At 42.7% G+C, this 23,270-nt stretch overlaps 1 protein-coding gene across 3 annotated transcripts in view; it reads left to right on the top strand.

The window, feature by feature from the left end:
• Positions 1-23,270, top strand: part of PHIP (pleckstrin homology domain interacting protein) — a 104,745-nt gene that overhangs the window by 59,932 nt on the left and 21,543 nt on the right. For all 3 annotated transcript variants that reach the window (XM_063312816.1, XM_063312832.1, XM_063312824.1), the window contains exons 23-31: positions 413-644; positions 2,671-2,790; positions 7,492-7,599; positions 9,619-9,743; positions 11,064-11,146; positions 19,456-19,567; positions 19,753-19,814; positions 21,926-22,081; positions 22,690-22,810. In XM_063312816.1, the coding sequence (XP_063168886.1) occupies positions 413-644; positions 2,671-2,790; positions 7,492-7,599; positions 9,619-9,743; positions 11,064-11,146; positions 19,456-19,567; positions 19,753-19,814; positions 21,926-22,081; positions 22,690-22,810 (1,119 nt within the window). The remainder of the gene's footprint in view (positions 1-412; positions 645-2,670; positions 2,791-7,491; positions 7,600-9,618; positions 9,744-11,063; positions 11,147-19,455; positions 19,568-19,752; positions 19,815-21,925; positions 22,082-22,689; positions 22,811-23,270) is intronic.

The raw sequence follows: 23,270 nt of genomic DNA on the forward strand, positions 1-23,270 counted from the left end.
TGACATGTAATGTAAATGTTTTCTTTTTGACAGTCCTAAATTCAAAACTCCCTTCCTGAGAATGTAGGACTAATAAATAATTAGCGCATCTGATGAATTAAGAGCATCAAATTAAACTTTTATTTTTAGGCAATTCTGATTACGAATATTCTAGTTCTATCTGATTTTATGCTTACGGTTATACCTTATCGCTCTGTATGAAATTGCAAGTAGCACATTAGTTCAGTGCTTTTCATCTAAAATGCTTATGCTGAATCCATTCTGATTCCAACTAAGACAGAAGTCACTTGTTTCATCCTGGTATGGCTAGGTAGTTTTTCAGTATCATCTTGAAACTAATAATTTTTGTGATATATATTAAACTTGCATGTAAGTGCATATGTATGTATTGATTAATTTATTTGACTTCTAGTGATTATTCCAGTGATTATTCAGACTGGACAGCAGATGCCGGAATTAATTTGCAACCACCAAAGAAAGCTCCTAAAATTAAGACCAAGAAAGTAGAGAGCAGTTCAGAAGATGAAGAGGGTCCTGAAAAACAGAGACAAAAACAAATTAGAAAAGAAAGGAAAAAAGGTATTGAAGATAAAGATGGTCCACCATCTCCAAAGAAAAGGAAGCCGAAAGAAAGGAAACAAAAGGTTGTACCATAATTATAAAATACGATCTAACTTAAAATGCTTATCATCAGTAATACTTATTTCTCACTAACGTTAATCTATATGAATTATACTTTTAACGTATCCAAATAACTAATATATTTAAATTACTTGTTAATGGGTGTGCATTTTGCAAGACTTTTGATTCAAAGTTTGCCTATAAGAGGATGCGTGGGGTTGGTCATTATGCCCTTTTATTCTGTTTGTGAGCTAGCAAAATTCCTCCAGATGTCTCTTCCCCACCTTACCAAAGTATGGGTGGCTAACAGAGTGAATGAGACTTCTGTCCAGCCTGCCATCTAATAGCCCTTGGGCTGGAAAGGGACAATCTGCACTCTGTTCAGATGCAAGGTGAAGGGGCGAAGGACAAACTTCTTCCCACTATCTCTTTGTTCAGATTAAAAGTTGAATGTGAGCAGTAGTGTACAGCATGAGTTGAGTGTTTTAGCTTCAAAAGACAGGTGATTAAAATGCTTTCACCAGTGAGCAAAGATTGTTAAAACAATAAAAGAATGTACATTATTAAAATGCAAAAAGTAGAGTTCACTACGAGTCTGAACAAACCTATAAACAGCATTTAACAAATAAATGAGAATAGTTTTACAGCAATAAAGAACAAAAAGAAAAAGAAAAAGGAAGCAGCAACATGGTTAAGCCAGTTACATTGACCACCTGGAGTCAGGCAGTACAAGACTGGTTTCATCATATTTGGGATTTGTCAAATGTAGGTAGCCAGGTGTTACTCTATGGAGTTCAAACCCTTTACTAGGAATGGACTTTTACAGTTTAGATAACTATATATCGTGCATTAGTTTTAGGAGCTATGTAGATCCTGGCACTCAGGAGTTGCGGGAAGGGTTATATAGAGTCTATCAGAAGGAATATACAGTCCATCTTCCCTTAAGATCTCAGAGCAGAGAGATACAGATGTTTTTTCATGCCCCCATGGCTTTCCATATAACAAAAGAGGCGAGAAAGCATCTGTCTTTTTCCCCATCTTCCTTTAAACAATAATAAAAAAAATCTTTTTGGCCTTGAATTGCCTAAAATAGGCTAAAACTCCTGAATGTTAAAATCCATCCAGCCCAGCCATTTCTGCCTATCAATAAGCTCTTGGAAGTCTCTACAAATTTCAGCAGTTTAGAGCTCAAAATAATTTTTGGATCCAGTATTTTTTCCATTATCTTGAAACACATAAATATTTACACTATGTTTTAATTAATTTATTATATTTTAATTTGTCCAATATCTGGAGTTCTCTGAGCAGATTAGAACATTATTTAAAACTTTGTAAATATTAAAAAATAAAAACAGTAAAAAATACACTAGTAATAGCATAGCTAGTAAATTATTCTGTATTTTATTTTTAATCAGTCTAGATTAAACCACTCCATCTGCCATGGAGGACAACATTCTAAATTCAATCACTAAAAGACTTGTCTGTGTTTCTGCATTCACTATTACTTATGCGAAAGAGGGCATTATTTCCACAAATTTTCTTTTTCATCTTCCACACTTAGGGCATCCCATATCCCAAGTGCAAATGTCTGGGAATGCTGGGGACCCAGGTGGGAGATACAGTTCTCTCATTGTGGATTCTGTCTTTGTAGAAAAAAAATGAATATAGTAGTTGCCCAGTTCTCAGTTAATGTGAAGGATGCTAACATTTTTATCAAATACTTATACTAAGTTCACATTTGAGGGGTATATTTATTAATTTTGCTAATAGAAAATTTATTGTGATTTAATATGCATGAGCCTTGTAGATACCCTCTTTGCTACTCTAATATGGCTGCAAGGAAATTATTAGAAACAGTTGTTTTCATTTTTAACATGATGCAGCTGATACTTGCATTGGAAAAGGAAAAAGGAGTACACAGACCTGAGGTTTGTTCCTATTTTGCTAAAAGTGGTAATTCAAATGCTTTTGAGAACACCTAAGCTTAAGCAAAACCTTAAAATAACAAATGCTCGAGTTTAATTTAGATAGATGTTCGTATTTCTTTAGAGGTTGGCTGTGGGAGTGCTAGCCGAAAATGGCTTGACGTTAGAAGAGTGGCTGCCTTCAGTGTGGATTACAGATCCTGTCCCTCGACGATGTCCATTTGTTCCACAAATGGGCGATGAGGTACTTTCTTTTTCTTTCATTTTTATGCATCACCTCTGGCTGCACTTTAATGTTCAGTTTATTAAATTGCCACATTAAGAATATCTCTTTCCCTCTGTCAATCACTTTAGAATAATTTAGAAAACAAATCCTGAAATAAGACAGAATTCTGATGATTGTTTTAAAATAAAAAGTTATCAAGTTGGTTGTACAAAGGCTTGTGCTACAGTTATATCTCCCCCTATTGCTTGGAACACAGGATTCATATGAATTAATGCTACAGTTAACATATTCATTTGGAGCAGAAGCTAGGTATCTGTCCCTTACACCTCCAGCTTGATTTAGGCTTTTCTATTTCCCTTTTCCTTTTGTCAAACATCTTACCTAGTTGCCTTCCCCCATCACTAATTTTCCTTCTGTAATTTTCCTCAAAAACAAGCAAAGATTTCCCCTCCTTTATTTTATTGTACATCTCTTTTTACCTCTTTCTTCTGTTGGATGGTCCCTGGGAGTGTCCCTAAAGCAAACACCTGGGCAGAAAAAGTAAAGTAAGAATTATAATTGGGTTGGCGTCATGGACCACAAGCAGGGAAACTTAGTTTCAAGTCCACCCAAAGCTGGGTGACTTGGGCCAGTCCCAGTCTCTAAACCTGACCTACCTCACAACATTGCTATTGTGGGGAAAAATGAAGAGAAATCCCAGAGTAAGCTGCCTTGAGTTCCTAGTGAAAAAGTGGGCTATAAATTAAAGAATTATGAATAAGAATTGCCAGGAATGAAGCTGCAGCCCTTTGTGTTGTTCCAAGGAAGCTTTCCCATGAATTGTCTCTCTGTTGAATGTAAGAAATAATAGGGAGCCATAGGCAATCATTGCTAAACCTGCTAATCACTGCTGAGTTGTGACCTGGGAGGCTCAATTCACATATCCCAGGCATCTTCCACACTGGATAGGCAAGACACAGTACCTTCTAAAGAGGACAGCTTGCCTGAAAGCTTGCCGTAACATTAATGATGTTGAGAAGTGGCAATGTTCCAAGTGTAAAACTCAAATTTAATTAATTATACCAGCCACTGAATAGCATAAAGGGGCCTTATAGGCCCCATTTGAGTATTCTTCAGCTTTTCAGGAATTTGTAAGAAATTCCTAAAGCAGCACTGGATTGTCAAACCTCTCTGGTTTTCACAAAGTGTTTCAAAGACGCTCTTCCCATTTCTGAAATTTTTCTTTTTTTTTTTTTTATTTAGACGGATTTGTAAAAAGGTTAAAAGAAATGATAATTATGTGATGCCTTCTTAAGGTTTCCAAAACAGGGCATATATGTTTCTTTGTATTCCTTCCTATCTGTTATATTTTCTTCCTGGGAAGAACTTAATTCCAAACATCTCCTGAAATCAGAATCTGACTGGTTGAATTGCACTGTCTGTAAGGAACAACAGCAATGTAAATAAACCCCAAATATAATGTTTCCAGGGCTGGTTCATAAAATGACATCAGTGTTTTTATTTTTACTGTCCAAGTTATACCTAAACATTTATTTAAAATTTAAAAAATGCTCAAAAATTCTATATCTTGTATTAGAAAAAGAATTATGGAAGTTCTTATAACCATTCTAGTAGCTACCTTGTTAGGAGAATGATAGATTGAACCCAAAGTTTGAGATACTTTTGAGATTTAGGTAAGAAATACACAAAATCAGCTTGAAATGAGATACAAAGAGTCCTCCAAGTTTCTTCTGAATCATTATTTTTTGCTAGAGATGTATTCCCCAAGGTGCATTTCCAAATCTAACCTAAACTGTATCTTTTGCAGTTTATGCTATTCTAGATTAAATGTAATTTTCTATCAACATCGTAGAAGTGAATGGGCTATCAAGATGCGCTCCCTGGTTTAAAGTACTGGAGTGTGGATATTGCCAGTCTACAACCAACTTTTCTCTTTTCTTCAAATAAACACTTTTGAAACAGGAATTTCAGAAGTGCCAAAGAATGATGGAACAAATCCAAATCCTTGAAAGAAGCAATAACTTCACGGTGATTAAGGCAAATGCTCAAGAAATCCAAAAAAGATAGGCAGCAATATTTATTACATCAGAATTTAGTGGTGTAAGCTTCCTAAACTTACTTCCTTTTTTGGAAGCTTTGATAACAGCTTAATGAGCTCTCAATTGATCAGAGATATCTGTCAAATACATTTTGTTTATCCCCTATCTTTCTACATCTACAGAAGCAAAATAAAGTAACCCACATTATCCACTCTTAGTCACTTAATAGGGATAAAGCAATGAGGGAATTGGAGCTTTATTTATTTCTCAAGAAATCTGTAAAGTATTGCTAGTACCATGTGAATTTCCTGACCACCATCCAAAAAACTTCTTATCAGTGGGATTTTGTGGCTTCAGTAAACTTCTAGATAAGCCTGCAAACTCCAGCATTTTCTGTGTGTGGTGCTGCTGTTCAGACTTGCTTTAGCTTTACACTCCTTCAGGAAATTGGTGGCCATTCTAGTAGCTTTGCTCCAGCTATAAAATACTCGCTCCCTTACTTTGCCAACTTCCTTTCTTAGCCACTCTTTTTCTTAAAATCAAACCAGGGACTCTAGGTTACATTGGCATGCCTGTAAACTAAATTATTTTAACTTATTGGTGGCACTCACAAAATATCATTACATGTCAGCAATCTCTCTTCCTTTCATTCTCTCCTCCAGAAAGGGCTAGAAAACTGCAGCTAACCAGGTTTTCCAGTCTCTTACTCAGCTGATATAATGGACCTGGCCAGTATCTTGGGCATCGGTTTTTTTGTGCATTGAAATTCTGTCCTGACACCAGCTTTACTCATTATCTCTGAAGTGGCTTATTTTTTAAGAAATGAGTGTACCTACCTCCAGATCAAGTTAAAACCCCCAGACCACTATAGGTACCTCCAACTAATTTGAATTAACTCCAGCTTTACCCATCTAATCCTTCTTAACAGGCATTGATCTAACACAACTACCAAAAGAGAAAAAAAAGCAGCTCACTGATACCATGAATGCCTTTGTATAAACTTAACATGGCAGGAAACACCAATCCAAACGTGAGAAGAGCCATTGCAAAATAACTCCACCCATGTCAAACGTGGACAGCCAATTCAGAAAGATACTCTGGTCAAAGGAATTGAACACAGCTGTGCAAGACACACCTCCTGTCTCTCTCCTTAAAAGAGAGACTGTCTCACAGGGCAGTTAAGACCGACTTGGGTGCCAAACTGTGATATGTCAATTGCAGTATCCTCAAGTGCACAGGTAGCTGAGGAATTCCCGTAGTTGTTGGCGCTTTCAGGAAATGTTGCTTAATGGAGCAACTACTGGTGCCTGTTGGAAGGGGTTGCTAGTGGCACTCTCTCATCCTAGTGCATCTGCACTTCCAAGTTTTTACACAGCTATGTTAGAACCCACATCTGATGCCTCTCACACTAAATAGGAAAGGAGTTCATTTTACTCTCTGAAGTAAATAACTTCTTTGGACAGGTAACCACTCACAAACTCTTAGCCCAAAAGCTGGTACTTCACAACATATCCATATCAGTGCTAATGACTCTTTAGTTCTTCCTCTGTGTTTGTTGAGTCACCTGAGTTATTTTATGCTATAAGCTGGTCCTCAAAAACAGAACTGAGAAGGAGACAAAAGGAGAGGGAGTAATTCTTTTAAAAAAGAAAAAGTAGACTACGAGTCACACTTCCCAAGTACTAATAGTTTGGACGCCTTTGCATATAATGTAGGAAGGAACTTGCCCAGAAAATACCAACATTCAGCATTCTCTGCAAATTATCTTACAGTGGTCCACATACTGTGAACTACTTCATCAATGTTGTTGTAGTCTTTCCAATATGTGTAACATGACCAAGTAAATAAATAAGAAGCATTCTAATTATGAGTTCATGTTAATTAAACTGTCTAGATGAATGTTGACACACTGATAAATTGTGTGTAGGAAAATGAAACACAGTTTTACCCATAAGGTATGTTTATTCTGATTCTAGGTCTATTGGGTAGAACATTTTTAGAGGGCTTTCCTATGTGGTAGAGGGATGTAAACTTGAATAGTAGCATTAATATTTCACATGCAATCTGAGATCATTTGCACAATTTGGAAATGTTTTCATTGGATATAATTGTAAATCCAATACAAATATCCCAATATGTGGGTGTTAACTTGACCATTGGAGCCAAGGAAGAAGACACACCATGGCGTCGTCATTGTATGTAGCTTATAAGCACTGTAAAATATGACAAAATCAACCCTTCTGATCAGTCAGTGGTCACATTTTAGGATGATTTTACTTCAGATGTTCTGTGTGCTAATAAACATGATGCAGTGTAAAAAATTCTATAAACTACAAAATGCTCAGACAATTAAATCTTGGTTTATTTGCAATTACTACTTTATGTTATGTCAGTAATGAAAATGTGCCATAAATAATGTTCTGCTCTAAACTAAATAGAACTCCAAATGCATATGTATCATATATAAAATGTATGGATTCTTGTTCAAAAAAGGTACTTTCATAAGATACTACTGAAGATTATAACATTTTAAAAAGTTAATTGGCAACAAGTGTTATTATTTTTAATGGAAAGATTGAAAAATAACTCTGGTTTTGAAATAATACTTTCAGTTATGGAATGTTAATTTTTTTAGATTTACAGATATTCATGCATTAACTGTGGCATTTCATTTCTTAAGGTGTACTATTTCCGGCAAGGTCATGAAGCGTATGTTCTAATGGCAAAGAAAAACAAAATATATAGCATTAATCCTAAAAAACAGCCATGGCATAAGATGGAGTTACGGGTATGTCTCTTCCTCACTCTTTCTTTTTACATTCTTTGTATATATGTAAAGTTGAGATCTTCTACGTTCTTACTTGGGAGTAAATCCTTACTGAACTAAGATGTAATTTAGGTGGGTACCATACATAGTTTCAGCCTTTAAATCTAGGTATATGTGTACTTCTTATTACATTCAGTGGCCTTTTGAACTTACGACAGTGCTGAACAAGTGGTAGTTATGACTGGACCGTGTACTTACCATCCCTGTGGTCACATGATTGTGATTCGTGACCTTCCCTGCTGGCTTCCCACAAGCAAAGTCAATGGGCAAGCCAGCAGGAAGTCAGAAGTCACAGTCACATGAGGCCCTCACTTAATGACTCACACTCATTTAATGACAGCAACAGGAACTGGCATCGCTAAACAGCACAGTCACATAATTTTTTGAATTATGACCGTGTCGCTCAACAATGGAGTTCCTGGTCCCAGTTAGCATCATTAAGCAAGGACTACCTGTATTTCTTTCTTCACCGGAAATTCAGAATAAACCTCTTGTTCCTCAGCTCAGAACCACAAGAATCTGCTTGATGGTAGTCCATGCTGACTGCTAGCAGCCTGCCAAAGTGCAGAAATAAAGGATACAGATTATTTTAAAAACATTTTTGAAAACTGTTGCTTTAGAAACTGTATGGAGGCTATTTGTTTCCTGTGCTGGACCTCAGGTTTCCTTCTTTTGTCTTGTTCAAGTACTAATTAAAAAGAACGTAAGAAAAGATAGTGTTCTGTTGCATTATACCCTCCAGGGCTGCCAGGTAGACAGGCAGAAAATGAATTCTAGTCACACTGCTGACATAATTTGGCATGCTTTGCTGTCTATTAGCTAAACATTGCAAACAGTCAGCAACATCAGTAGCAGATGTATTTATGGTTGGGGGCTTTTGGGGAGGCAACATATTACTGACTGGCTGCTAAAACTTCCAAGGGCTACAATTTCTGCTTGGTGGATGAGAATATTAGCCAGACCAAAAAAAAAAAAAAAGACAGTAAGTGCTACTGTCCAAGAGAGAGCTCTTTCCTGTCTACCTGCAGTTATGTACTAAAAGTTCTAACATCACAGAAAAAAAAGAGAGAGCCTGTTTTGAGTCATGGACTGACCCTTGCTCAGTGAAGGAAGTCTTTTTACAGCTGAAATGTGAAAGGATGAAGAACTTCAGAAAAGGCCATGTAATAAGTCCAAACAGGATGTTGTAGTAAAATCCAACATGGACTACATCGAAGTGTACAAGACCATAAGCAGTGCACATACTGTATGAAAGCTTTGTTCAGCATAGCCTCCATTCTGAAAGTGTGACATGAGATGTTCACAGTGTGGCTCCCACTTCTCATGTAAGCAAGTAGCTGCTTGAACAGGCGATAGATAGAATGCCACGGGGTCTTGAAGTTGGGGGAGCTTGATCTGGCTTTGAACTAGCATCTGCCGCCTCTTTATACATTTGAAGGACTAGACCTAGTACTGAAATCAAGCCTCCCCCTTAACCAATAGATCGTAATTTGGTTCTCTTACTAGCCTTATGTCTCTGACTTGACTATTTTCAGGCGTGGCTTGTTTGAGTGATTTTTTTTTTAAATAGAATATTAGGTTGGAAACTCCTACCATTGAGTGCTTGTAATGAGTATATTTGGTCTCGTGTTTATTTTAAAGTGTTTTATCCTAAGCCTGAAAAATTTTGCATACTCTTATAAGGAAGATATTTGTAGAATACTCTGCTTTGATTTATATTTATGGTGTTTGAGTTCCATTTCCTGTCTGATTAGGTTCTGAGCAAAGTACAGTGCTGGTATCATACAAAATGATCAGCAGCCTCCATGGTAAGAGCTGGTAGAACATCATGCTTGTCAGCACTTTAACTCTATTAGTTGTTTGGTTTTTCAGTTTAATTCAAAGATGTAAGTTACACGAACCTCCCTTCTCTCCTCCCCATCCTTTCTTTTACCTGAAAAGCAAGGTAAATTACTATCAATATTTTTATTTTTGTCTCAGGAACAAGAGCTGATGAAAATAGTTGGAATAAAATACGAAGTTGGGCTGCCTACGCTTTGCTGCCTTAAACTTGCTTTTCTTGACCCTGATACGGGTAAATTGACTGGAGGATCATTTACAATGAAGTAAGGAAAACCAACAGTCATATAAACAATTACATTTAAGTGAGTCTCCCTCCATCTATCACTCCCTCTCTCCCTTTCCCCCTCTCCACACACACACACACCCCTTTGCAACTTATTTTATGTACATTTAAACTAAAAATGTTTCTAAAGTTAATCTAACTTAATTAGCTTAGATAATAAATGTTGCATGTAGGTTTGGACATTTGAGAATATCTGGTCCTACAATGAGAGTTTCCATTGTTCTGCTTGTCCCTCCCCCACCCCCCAATCCATTTCAACCTTCCATGATAAATTTGGGAGACAGACTGGGAAGAGAATCTGACGTGGAAGTGATCGCTAAATGGGAAAAATGTAATGGGTTTATTATCTAATAAAGTTGACAAAATGATGCCCAGAATACTCCTAAATGGTTCCAGATAGCCCCAAATTTAATAATAATTATTTTCATTTTTATTTAAAATGCTGAAATCTTGTATAATCTCACGGTGAGATTGCTGAAATCTTTTGGGATTCTGGGGGGATCATTTTGGGGAGAAGCAGCTGGCATCTAAAAATGTTGCCAAGCCTTTTACTTTAGGATAGACACAATTGGAGACAGTCAATTACTAGTTGATGATAGAAGTGTAATTGGGTACATTGTTTATTAAAGCAAATGTCTGAAATGTGCTTTAAGAAACTTCATTTGATTGTAATCTATTATGCCTATCTCTCAGCAGAATGGATTTCTGTTCTTCCTGCAGCCCTCAATACTCCTGCTTTGGGGGATGAAAATCTCTGAAAAGACTGGAAAACAGAAATTTCCACTGTTACATGACTAGAGGTCCACTTGTACATTAGTTTTCACCTACAGAACTTTTACCTTACTGTGCAGAATATTTCTGCTGAAAACATATAACTTTGAGGGTAGAATTAGAATAATAGCTGGCTTGAGAACTCAAGTTTGTGACTGATCAATGAAAGGATAATAGGCAGAAAAAGCCTATTTTTTTTATTCCTACCGTCAGTTGATATTTATAGACAGGGAATTCTTGCTGAAGAAGAAAATAGCCAAATTCTGGATGAGAAGTGACAAATGGTAAAAGGTTAGCTATAGTTTCTTCCTTTCATCCCTCCCCCCAATAAAACAAATTTAGCTGCTTTTTCAGTACTGAATTTTGCTATCAAACATATGCTTTAGTCCTTAGTTTAAAAATGGAAATAAGTTTAAATTGTTCCACTATTTCTTTATTAGTCTCACTTAGAATGGATACATTCTCCAAAGTATTTAGTTAAAAGATACGTAAAGCATTTCTCATACTATTTCATTTTGATTATATCTAGATATCATGATATGCCAGATGTTATAGATTTCCTGGTCTTAAGACAGCAGTTTGATGATGCAAAACACAGAAGATGGAATATAGGTAGGTGCTCTAGAATACAATTGATAACTCAGTGATCCTAAGTAATTATATTTTTGTTTCCATTTCTGGTTCTTAGATTATCAGAAATAGCAGGCATACATATTTAGAATAAGTAGTATATATTTTTAATACTTTCAAACATAAAATCCATAACATTCAGATATCACAATTGTTGGAGACCCCACTTGGCTTTCTTCATTCTCCTTATTCCTTTACTCTCTCTCTCGGATGGAATGTGTTTCTCAGGGGGAAGGTGATGTTATGGAGATCGCAGGTGTCATGCGCTGCCTACTACTGAGTAAAACACAGACACTAATTCAGGGAAGATCAGGTTCTGGTTTATTTCAGCATAGTGCATAGCTAGAAAAAGCTGAGAGTGAAGGGAGCGCGCCGGTGCGGGGTTTAAATAGCCCGCGCCGGTCAGCGCCCCCCCCCCCACCTTGGGTTGTGTCATCCCCCCAAGTCCTGTATGCTTCGTTGCCGGTAGGTGAGGGGTCGCGGGGCCCCTGCTGGTGCCCCGGGCTTCGCTCATAATCGTTTTCTTCCTCCGGCTGGTGATTGCTGTCAGCTGGGCGATATCCGTTGCGTTCCTGCTGACAGCTTCAGGTGTGCCTCGTGATCCGCCCTGTCTTTGTCGCTCTTTCTTCCCCCTTTGTGTTCTCTTGACTGGTTTTTCCGGCCGGGGTCGTTCCCTTCTCCTCGGGGTCTGTGTCTGTTGTTGTGCGTCGCTTTGCTTATCTTTTAATCCCTTACTCTTGTTTCCGTGGTATTGTCATGTGTGCCGTTGTGCTGATGCATTCAGCTCAACGGTGCTCATGACATACTGCCCCCCTTTCGAATAGTAGCCCCCCCCGGCATTCTGGTTTTTTCCGGGAGAGCTGTCAATTTTTTTTTTTTTTTTGTATTTCCCACCGGAGTGCTTTTACCCCTCCCCTTGCTCCACCCTCTACCTCATTTCCATCTTTTGGGTGTGTTCCGAGTGCGCATGCCTCGACCACACCCTGCGAGTGCGCATGCCTCGACCACACCCTGCTTGTTCTTGCTCAGTTCGTCGTGAGAGGAGGTGTGGCTGGTCGGGTGCTGTTTCAGCTCCAGGTAGGATCCTTATCTTTTTGTTTTGTTGATTGTTTAGTTTGATGTTCGTCGTGTTGTCATGTGTGCATCCTGGCCATTTGTCCCCTGGCGATGCACCTATGACCAATCTTCTCTCTCCAGTGGGCCCGGAGAGAGTGGGGGGAGGGTGAGTCCCAGGGGGGAGGAGGTCTACTCAAGTCGCAGGCTTGGGGGGTCCCTTCCCCTGGGGGTGATGGGGGGGGGGGAGGCCCGAGGGGGGAAGTGTGTTCTAGGGGCCGGTTCGGCTGGGCGCCCCTTTGGTTTGTCGGGGTACGTCGTGTGGAATGCTCGGGTCAGGTCCGGTGCCTTGACGTGTTGAGCCGCCACCCATTCTGGGTGGGGGAAGTGTTTCCATTTCACTAAGTAGTATAGTGTGCCCCGTTGACGGCGGGAATCGAGTATTTCTTTGACTTCGAAATGTTGGCCGTCGATCATCACTGGGGAGGGCAGAGGCGTGCTTGGGTGCCATCGGGAGGCGGTTGCTGGTTTCAGGAGGCTGCTGTGGAATACCGGGTGGAGTCTCCTTAGATTGTGTGGCAGGTCCAGGCGTACTGCCACCGGGTTCACTATCTGTGTTACTCGAAGCGGCCCGATATACTTAGGCCCCAGTTTCTTCGAGGGTTGAGGTGATTTCATGAATTTGGTGGATAGGTAGACCATATCCCCTGCCTGGAATGTCGGTTGCTGGCGCCGGTGCTTGTCGGCCTGTTCTTTGTAGGCCGCCTGTGCTTCCTTCAGCGCTGCCGTGATTATTGGCCATGATTCCGCTATCTTCCGTCCCCAGTCACTAGCACCCACTTGGGGTCCTGGGGGTTGCGGTAGCTCCGGTATGGGTACGAACTCGCGCCCGGAGACTACTTCGAACGGGGTTTTCCCTGTACTCGTGTGAACGGCGTTATTGTATGCGACTTCTGCGAACGGAAGCAGGTCGACCCAGTCGTCTTGGTGGTAATTGGTATATGAGTGTATGAATTGTTCTAGGGTGGCATTGAGGATCTCTGTGGCTCCGTCCGTCTGGGGATGCCAGGCTGTGGATAGGGCTTGTTGGATCCCAATCAGTTTTAGGAAAGCCCACCAGAATTTCGAGGTGAATTGTGTGCCCCTGTCGGTCACCACGCGTACGGGACATCCGTGTAACCTGTACACATGTACAAGGAAAAGTTTAGCCAGCTGCTGGGCGGACGGGACTGATGAGCACGGAATGAAGTGTGCTTGTTTAGAAAAGTAGTCTTTCACCACCCAAATGGTTGTTTTCTTCTGGCTGGGTGGTAGATCTACTATAAAATCCATGGAGATTTCCTCCCATGGTCGGGAGGGCTCTGCCACCGTTTGTAGGAGTCCCGGGAGCTTACCCGGTGCCCGTTTGGCCATAGCGCATATCGGGCAGGATGCTACGTAGGCCTTCACGTCCCGTCTCAATGCGGGCCACCAGAATTGTCGTCGTGTTAGGTGCAGGGTCTTTAGGAACCCGAAGTGTCCCGCTTGTTTGCTGTCGTGTGATCTGCGCAGGATCGCCTGGCGCTGCGAGTCCGGGACATATATTCTGCCTTCACCCCATGCTAAGTCCTGTGCCATCGTCACCTTGTCGGGGTTTGCTAGTAGCCAGGGGTCGGTTTTGAGGGCGGCGGTGAGGTCCGCATGTATTCCTCCTGGCAGTCGCGGGTGGCGCCGTCTGGTCGCTGGTTGGCTTGCCGTCGGTTGAGACGTGGGGTTGAGCTGTTTCTGAGCGCCGCTTCGGGTGGTCACGGCCATCCCCAGCTGGGAGGCGGATAGGACCGTCCCAATCATATCTGGAATGGGCTGTTTGTCTTGGGGCAGTCGGGAGAGGGCGTCAGCCAGGAAGTTCTTTTTGCCCGGTATGAACTTCAGTTGAAAGTTAAAGCGGCTGAAGAATTGGGCCCATCTGACCTGTTTCGGGCTGAGGCGTCTGGGCGTCCGGAGGGCCTCGAGGTTCCAGTGGTCTGTCCAGACCTCGAATGGTTGGGTGGCTCCTTCCAGTAGATGCCTCCATGTTTCTAGCGCCGATTTTACCGCGAACGCTTCCTTCTCCCATACGTGCCAGCGCCTTTCTGTCTCCGAGAATTTCCTTGACAGGTAGGCGCATGGCTTCAGGATTCCTGTAGGGCCCTTTTGGAGCAGTATGGCCCCCAGGGAGAAGTCTGAGGTGTCAGCTTGGACCACGAACGGCCGTTCTGGGTCCGGATGTGCGAGGATTGGCTCCATGGTGAACAGCGCTTTCAGTCTGTTGAACGCTGTCTGACATGCGGGAGTCCAATTTAGTACTGTCCTTGGGTTCTTGGCTCGCCGTGTGTCCCCAACTCCTTTAGTTTTGAGGAGGTCTGTTAGGGGGAGGGCTATCTCCGCGAACCCCCGTGCGAATGATCTGTAGAAGTTCGCGAAGCCGAGGAAGCTTTGGAGTTGGCGCCTGTTACGTGGGCGTTCCCAATTCACCACCGCCTCGACTTTTGCGGGGTCCATTTCTATGCCTTCGCCGGAGATTCGGTACCCCAGGTAGTCTAGGCGTGCTTTATGGAATTCGCACTTAGATGGTTTGGCATAGAGTTTCGCCCTTCTTAGCTTCTCGAGGACTTGCCTGACTAGGGTTACGTGTTCTTCGTGCGTCTGGGTGTAGATGAGGACGTCATCTATGTAAACTAGTACCCCTTTGAACAGGTGTTCATGCAGTACCTCATTGATGAGCTGCATGAACACTCCCGGGGCCCCCGCTAGTCCGAATGGCAGCACCTTGTGCTGAAAGGCGCCTAGGGGGCAGTTGAACGCTGTTTTCCATTCGTCCCCCTCCCTGATTAGGATCCTGTAATAAGCCTCGCGAAGGTCCAGTTTGGAGAATACTCTTCCCGTGGACAGGTGGGCGAGCATGTCTTTCACGAGGGGTAGGGGGTATTTATTGGATAGGGACGCCGCATTGAGGCCCCGGTAGTCGGTGCAGAGCCGTAAGGTGCCGTCTTTTTTCTCTCGGAATAAGACGGGCGCTCCGACCGGTGAGCATGCCGGCTCTATGAAACCCCTATCCAGGTTTTTATCGATGAACTCCCGGAGGGTTGTCATCTCCTTCGGGGTCATCGAGTAAATCTTCGGCCTGGGTAAGGGGACATCGGGAAGCAGCTCACTTCTACAGTCCGTCTTGCGGTGGGGGGGTAGTTGGTCCGCCTCCTCTTCCCCGAAGACCTCTGAGAAATCAGCATATTGTTCAGGTAGGTCTTCTGGCATTGCTGTGTTGTCCTGGGCTGCAGCCTCTGCCCGTCCCACTGTGGGGTTGATCCTGCCCGCCGGAACTGGCGCCCGGTACGCGCCGTCGTCGAATTGGAAGGTGCGGGTCTTCCAGTTAATGCGCGGGTTGTTGGTCGCAAGCCACGGTATTCCTAGGACTATGATGGGCCGCCCTATGTGGGTTACCACAAAAGATGTTTGCTCGGTGTGGGTGCCCATTTGCAGGGTGACCGGCTCGGTCTGCGTCGTGGCTGGTTTCCCTCCCGCTGTTGAGCCGTCCAGCTGGTGGAAAGCCAGCGGTGTGGGGAGGGGGAGGCAAGGCAGGTCGAGCTTGGCGACTATGTCGGGGTGGATCAGGTTCTTGGAGCACCCCGAGTCCACTAGCGCCGCGGCCGTGGTGGCTCTGTTGCCGAAGGAAAGCCTGATTGACCCCATTATTACGGAGCTTTCGTCGCTCTGTCTATATGTTTCGCGCCCCGTCCCACCACCTGCCTCGCGGCGCGTTTTAAGGCAGGTGGGGAGCGTTTCCCACCAGCCGGTCTGGGACTTCGGCATCCTCCCCCGCCAAGTAAGCGTCCAAGTCTTCGTCCGGTGTCGCTGTGACTCCGGTCATCCGGCGGTGGGGGGGCGGTGGTGGGTTAGTTGGTTTGGACATTGTTTTCGGTGTGGGTTTGGGAGCGCTAGTTAGTGTTCGGTTGGAGAAGCAGTCTGCCGCTTTGTGCCCCATTTTCCCGCACGTCGCGCAGGGTCCGCGAGGAAACTTCTTCTTTTGGTACGTGGGACCGGCCGGCCCCAAGTGTGGCGTGGGTACCTTTGGGCTGGTGTTTGTTTTGTCCTCTGCCGTCGTCATTAAGAAAGTGCGATGAGCGTGTTCCGCTCTCCCCACTAGGTAGATCCAGCCTTGCAGTGTCTCCGGGTCGTCCCGGTAGAGTGCCCATTGGAGTATCTCGCGGCTGAGGCCCCTTTTGAACATCTCTAGCAGGGTAGTCTCGGACCAGTCGTTAATCTTCCCTGCGAGGGCTTTAAATTCGAGGGCGTAGTCCGCGACAGTTCGTGCGCCCTGTTTGAGGGCTTGAAGCGCGCTTTTAACCCTCTCCTTGGCTAGCGGGTCCTCAAAATAGTGCTTCATCTCAGTGATGAAGGCGTGGAGGTCATAGAGGGCAGGGGAATTGGACTCGTACATTTGGACGTACCAGTCCGCCGCCCTGTCTTGCAACTTGATTGCCACGGCTGCGATTTTGTCCGCTTCGGAGTCAAAGGAGTGTCCGTGCCGCCCCATGAGCTCCCTGGCGTTCATGACGAAAAACGACAGCTTCGCGGGGTTCCCATCGAAGAAAATGGGGAAGTCCTTTGGGGCCCTGGTGTTTGGTGGATCCCCTCTCCTCTCGTCCCGTCCCATGGCTTCTTCCGCCGGGGAAGCTTGCCGGTTAGCATTTGGCCTATGGGGGTGCCAAGACCCGCTCGGGGTTTGAATAGGGGTGTGTACCTGCACGGGTATGTTCCTGTGAGGCATGGAGGACATCAGCGACTGCAGCATGGTCCCGAGGTCCCTTAGTTGGGCCTCCATGGCCGTGAGTCTGGCTTGCGTTTCTCGGTCCAAGGTCCGCGCCTCAGCTGTGATCGGACCGGTCGGCGTCTCCGCATAGTTGGGCCACCGGTGGGGTTCAGGCGTTTCCGTCCGCTGGTCAGCTCCCTCGACTTGGGAGCGAATTGGCTGGTTCGTCTCTCCGTCCTCCACCGCGTTTGTTGCAGTTGGGCTGAAGCTCCACGCCTGTGGCTGGGGTGCGATGTGGGGCGGGGAGGTCTCCGCGGGTCTCGGGAGGTATGTTGCTCCCTCCCGTGGTCGGGTCGCCTCCGCCTCCCTCCGGGGTTGGGGCTGAGGCTCGGGATGGGCCAGGAGGATGTCCGTGGCTCCTGGGGTCCGCATTGCCTCTGGCCTCTGTCGGTTCTCCTCCGCCTCTCGCCGTGTGGCTCGCCCGTCCTGGCTGCGACGCGTCGGCTCCATCGCTCTCCGCTCGTGTTCTTCTCGCCGTCTGTTCCTCCCGCGGCTCATTGTTGTCCGGTGGGGCTTGGCGAGGCTGAGTTTATGACTCTCAGCTTTATGTCATGCGCTGCCTACTACTGAGTAAAACACAGACACTAATTCAGGGAAGATCAGGTTCTGGTTTATTTCAGCATAGTGCATAGCTAGAAAAAGCTGAGAGTGAAGGGAGCGCGCCGGTGCGGGGTTTAAATAGCCCGCGCCGGTCAGCGCCCCCCCCCACCTTGGGTTGTGTCATCCCCCCAAGTCCTGTATGCTTCCTTGCCGGTAGGTGAGGGGTCGCGGGGCCCCTGCTGGTGCCCCGGGCTTCGCTCATAATCGTTTTCTTCCTCCGGCTGGTGATTGCTGTCAGCTGGGTGATATCCGTTGCGTTCCTTCTGACAGCTTCAGGTGTGCCTCGTGATCCGCCCTGTCTTTGTCGCTCTTTCTTCCCCCTTTGTGTTCTCTTGACTGGTTTTTCCAGCCGGGGTCGTTCCCTTCTCCTCGGGGTCTGTGTCTGTTGTTGCGCGTCGCTTTGCTTATCTTTTAATCCCTTACTCTTGTTTCCGTGGTATTGTCATGTGTGCCGTTGTGCTGATGCATTCAGCTCAACGGTGCTCATGACAGCAGGCGAGGAAGGAGGAGACGCCTTCCAGGGGAAAAACATGCTCAGTGTAGAAGACCTTGGGTGCTCTGCCAAGAAGTTCAGGCAGGACCTGCCTTAGAGTGAAGGCCACAACTGGCAGGGCAAGTGCGGCATGTGCCCTGGCCGCCGCGCTGGAGGGGTGGGTGCCAAAATGACAAAATAGTTTTTGTATGCTGAATGGGGGTTGTGTGGAATCCATGTTTGCCCCAGGTGATACAGACCCTAGTTGCGGACCTGTTTAGAGTTTCTGGGGTTTTTCCCTTAGAGCCTGCTGGTTTTGCTCAGTTTGGCAAGATTGTTTCTGCGGTAGAAACAATAAAGACTAGAGCTTGATTTCTGGCTCAGCGTAGTTCCTTCGCCTTATTCCTGACATCAATCTTGCCAATCTGAGCAAAATCAGCAGGATCTAAGGGAAAACCCCCCAAAACTCTAAGGTCCTGCCTGAACTTCTCCAAGGTTGATGCTAAGCTTGTTGAATCAAAGCAAAAAAAAAAAAAAAAAGACTCTTGGGCATGATAATAAAAACAAACTTCGAAAATGTAAGCTCCTAGATCAAAAGTAGAATTACTTGTGCCTGAAGTATTATACAGAATTAAAATAGCTTTTTTATAACATACAGTGGACTGTAGCATCATCTTCCTGCATAGGCACAAACTGTCAGTTGGAAAATTACTATTCAGTCAGATGCTTTGGCTCAAAAAAAATCTGTTGCAAAATTAGCTATATGATGGCAAATGATTTTGTATGAATTTCCAACTATGTCCTGCCCATCTGTCTTGTTGATTCTAAAATTATACCCTAAGCAAATTACTGAGTTTTTAAAAATCTGTTTTACCTCTTTTGCTAAGAAGTAAAGCTGTTACATTCCTTTGTATTTTAGATTATGAAAAAGTGAAGGCTCTAGAGCAAAAGGGAGTATGGGTGGTTGTCTGAACATAAGAAAAAGACCATATATAGTATCTTACCTTATATTCATAGGCACTTGGTAGGAGCCACAAACATGCAAACAACACAAGTACATAATTCATGTTGTGCAATAGCGACATGATGTATGTGCTGTCACCCTCACTCCCACAGACTCCTGTGCTTAGGAAATGTTCCTTGCCTGTTGAAAAAATGTTTCTGGGCCAAATCTATCTGCTTTTACAGCATATTTGAGTTCTTAATTTTATGAATCTTTGCTTGAAAGTTTGCCAGCATTTTGCATTTTCTACATTCAGTTGTTGTCAAAACTATAATACAAATAGGTTGTAATGCATATGAAAATGGTTAATGATATAGCTTGGTATCCCTGTCCAGGTGATCGATTTAGATCAGTGATTGATGATGCTTGGTGGTTCGGAACAATAGAAAGTCAAGAACCTCTTCAGCCTGATTATCCTGACAGCTTGTTTCAGTGCTACAATGTCTGGTTAGTACATTTGTAAATACAGCTGTATTTATTTTCTCCTGTTTTTAAAATTCAAATGCATTTCCTGTAAACTGGTTAATGTCATTATATGACACCTACTGTTTAAAATTGGGAAAATGTATTATCAATAAATGTTTGGATAAATAATACTGCCCACAATGTTTTTTTATCTTCTTTTCTTGAAGTTGGGACAATGGAGATACTGAGAAAATGAGTCCATGGGATATGGAGCCTATACCAAACAATGGTATGTGTCTACTTTCTCCTAGATGTACAGAGAGGGGATACAGAACTTACTGTGTGCAGATGTGATAAACTGGAAAGCTGATTATGCTGTAAAAGAAGAGAGAACTAGTTTTGGTTAGTGAAATGACTCTTGCGTGAATTTGGGAAAATTCAGTCATTGCATTTTGTTTAATGCTTCTGGTTTTCAGGACTATTGGGTTTCATTGGGCCAAAGATATAGTGGACTCTTTAGAAGCAGTAGGAGGAAAGCAATAATTTCAACTGTTAAGCCTCCTTTTTGTTTGTTTAGATTAACATGGTTTGCAAATTGCCTAAAAGGTGTGAAAAACCACACTTATGAATGGACTGGGCTTATTAGTTAAACCAAAAATTGTGGGTCCTGTATTATCTTCATAACAGCATGAGGTCAGCCTTCCCAACCTTGTTGCTGGAGAATGAAAAAGAATTGTTAACGCTGCCAGGATATTCTCTTCAGTTCCAAAACTGAGAGAGGTGGACCATTTGCCTTGGCAAATATGACAAATGAAACACAGAAATAAATTGTTCTATAAATAAATTATAAACTGTTCATAAATAGATCACTAATTAAATCAATACCTACATTTTTGCAGAAAGAATCCATTATTCAGTAGTTCATATGTATAAGTGTGGGAACTGCTGTTATAAAGGAACAATGGTTCATTATATTTCTAAAGAATACTTTACATTTATTTAATGTTGGGAGATGTTGCTATTCTCTTTTTCAACTACATTTCTTTTTTGCCTGCTGTTTTTAAGCTTCAGGCACAGCTGTTAAGGGATCTCTTTTAGTCAGAAATAATGAACTGATTTGGCTTAAGGATCAAATCCAGCTCCTGTGGACCATAGGAGTAAGATAACAACCTTTGATGTCACTTAAACTTCAATCCCTGATATTTATTTCTCTAGAGAGGTCATAGAGAGCCATTGCTCCCTATTTTCTCTATAGAGAAAATGGATTTGCATGTGTCTTCTACAAGTGGGGAGGATGAGCTGTAGAAATCTAGTTCAGCAGGAATGTCCCCAGTCAGGTAAGTTGTTAGACAGATCCTGCAGGCTTTGCCTTGTGTATACCTTGCTGCTTCAGCTAGGAGCCACCCATTATGATTTTTGATTGGGAAATGAGTAGGGAGCTCCTGCAAATTTCACATAGTGAGTCAATTCCCAAGTAGAGAAACACAGAAACTTGCTTGGCCAGAAACAGCCTGGTGTGGTCCATTATCAGGAACAACACGGGGGAATCTCTGCTTCACCCATGGGAGACTAAGTTTGGGTTTGGTTAAAGTAGATCAGATCCTGCAGAGAACAGACAAAATCTGGAAGGTGTAGCAATTGTGTAAGTGTGGTTTTGGAGAGGAGAATGTGCTTCGGCTGGGCCGGGCTGACAAGGTAGAGATCCTCTTTCTCTTGCTATGAGGGACAAGGAGTGTTTTTAATCTCTTTGTCCAAAGTCCTCAGTACCTACGACCGGATGCCAAACTTTTAAGCAATAACATTATGCTTGTTTGATACTGAGATTTCTTTGGGTATTATTTCATCCTGCTACTACTACCTTGTAAACCATACTTATTTAAAAATGGAAATGCATAGCATAATTTTTACAGCTCTTAACTTTGTTGTTGCTCTTTAAAAAGCATAGTTAAGTTTTAATGCAGGGAAGGACAGTTTCCAGCTTCAAGGCCACATGCATCCTAAAACTCCCTTTCTCAGTCTATGAGGCTCCCTCTTGTAGCAGCACCATTTTTCATGGCGTAGTTGTGGAATATCAACAATGCACTTCACTGCAGTTTTGAGTGGGAGAGCATGCAATTCAGCTCTTCAGTCCATGCTCAAAACACATTAACTGCATTAATTCTTCCTTTTTAAAGTTTCCCACCTTTATTTCAACATAAAAGGGTTAGATTAAATTGTCTACTAATGGAAGTGGCTGGACAGTGCAGATTATACGTTGAATGCATTTACAATAATTATTTCTATCACTTGGCTATTCTTGAAGTAATATTGTGCTCAATATTAATCATGGCATTGTGTTTTCTTAATTGCTTACCTTGCATTAATAACTATATTACTATTAAATGTCATGCTTTATTTCAGCTGTGTTTCCAGAGGAACTTGGAACTAGTGTTCCTTTAACTGATACTGAAAGCAGATCTTTAATATACAAACCTTTGGATGGAGAATGGGGTTCCAGAACTCGTGATGATGAATGTGAAAGAATAATTTCAGGGATAAATCAACTGATGACTTTAGGTAATAATTTTAGTATGGCAGAAGCAACACACACACACACACACACACCAGATCTCTAAATAAATGTTGCAGTACAATACTTTCAAATCAAATTTAACTCCTGCTAACCAACATGGATATATCTGCAATTTTCTTGGCATGATAAAGAAGTGGTTTGCAGTTGCTTCCTTCCAAGATCTAGCCTACATTCCCAATTTAGCCTTCATCCCTGGAAGTTTGTCCCATCCAAGTACTAACCAGGCCCAACCTGCTGAGCTCTGTAGATCACTAAGGTTGGATAAGTGCCGCTGCCTAGGTGGGCAAGTAACAATTTTTCTTGTCTCAGGTAGTTATAAAGTCTAAATTTGTCTTCTATCTCTAATTTCTTATTTAAATCACTTACTAAAATAAAACTTACAATCATTTTTAGGACACATTTCCATTATGGTGATCATCTTCATGCAGAATAATGACATTCATGAGACAAATATTAAAGAAGATTCAGATACTTTCACTGGTTATTACATACACGTTTGCTTAATGCTCTTGTTGCTTCAACATAACACAATGTACATGTGTTTGTTTGTAAGAGCATTGTTTTTCTGAAATTTAGTAACTTTTTATTGTAGATATTGCTTCTGCTTTTGTGGCACCTGTGGACTTCCAGGCTTATCCAATGTACTGCACTGTTGTTGCATACCCCACTGATCTCAGTACAATTAAGCAGAGATTGGAAAACAGATTTTACAGGTTTGGTCTAAGTTCATTGTATTCAAACTTTGTGCATGTCATTTGCTGTTTTATATGAATTAAAACATTTGTGATTGGTCTACAGCACAGGTGCAGTATTTGCCACAGTGTTTGCTACAATATCACTTGGGGTATTCTTGACCTTGTATTTAATGATTTTTTTCCCATGTGATTTAGTTAGTATCCATTGATGTTCTGAAACTGCTTAAAAATTGAAATTAGGAAGAGAGCTATTTCAGCGATTCCACTAAAGCTTAAGAATTTCATTCTTAGGGAAGCCTGCTGCATTTCCTCATTAATCACCTTCCAAAAGCTGGTGAAGACCAGTAATTTTAATATGTTCTTTTAACTTGGTTTCTCTTCCAAGTGTCTTAGGTATGCTAACTTACATTGCCAGTTTACTATCCTGAAACTGGTTTTTGCCTTAAGGTTTGGTAAAGAATGTTTTTAAATTGCAAAG

Source organism: Candoia aspera, chromosome 1 (genome assembly GCF_035149785.1).
Source record: "Candoia aspera isolate rCanAsp1 chromosome 1, rCanAsp1.hap2, whole genome shotgun sequence".
NCBI classification, from domain to species: Eukaryota; Metazoa; Chordata; class Lepidosauria; order Squamata; family Boidae; genus Candoia; species Candoia aspera.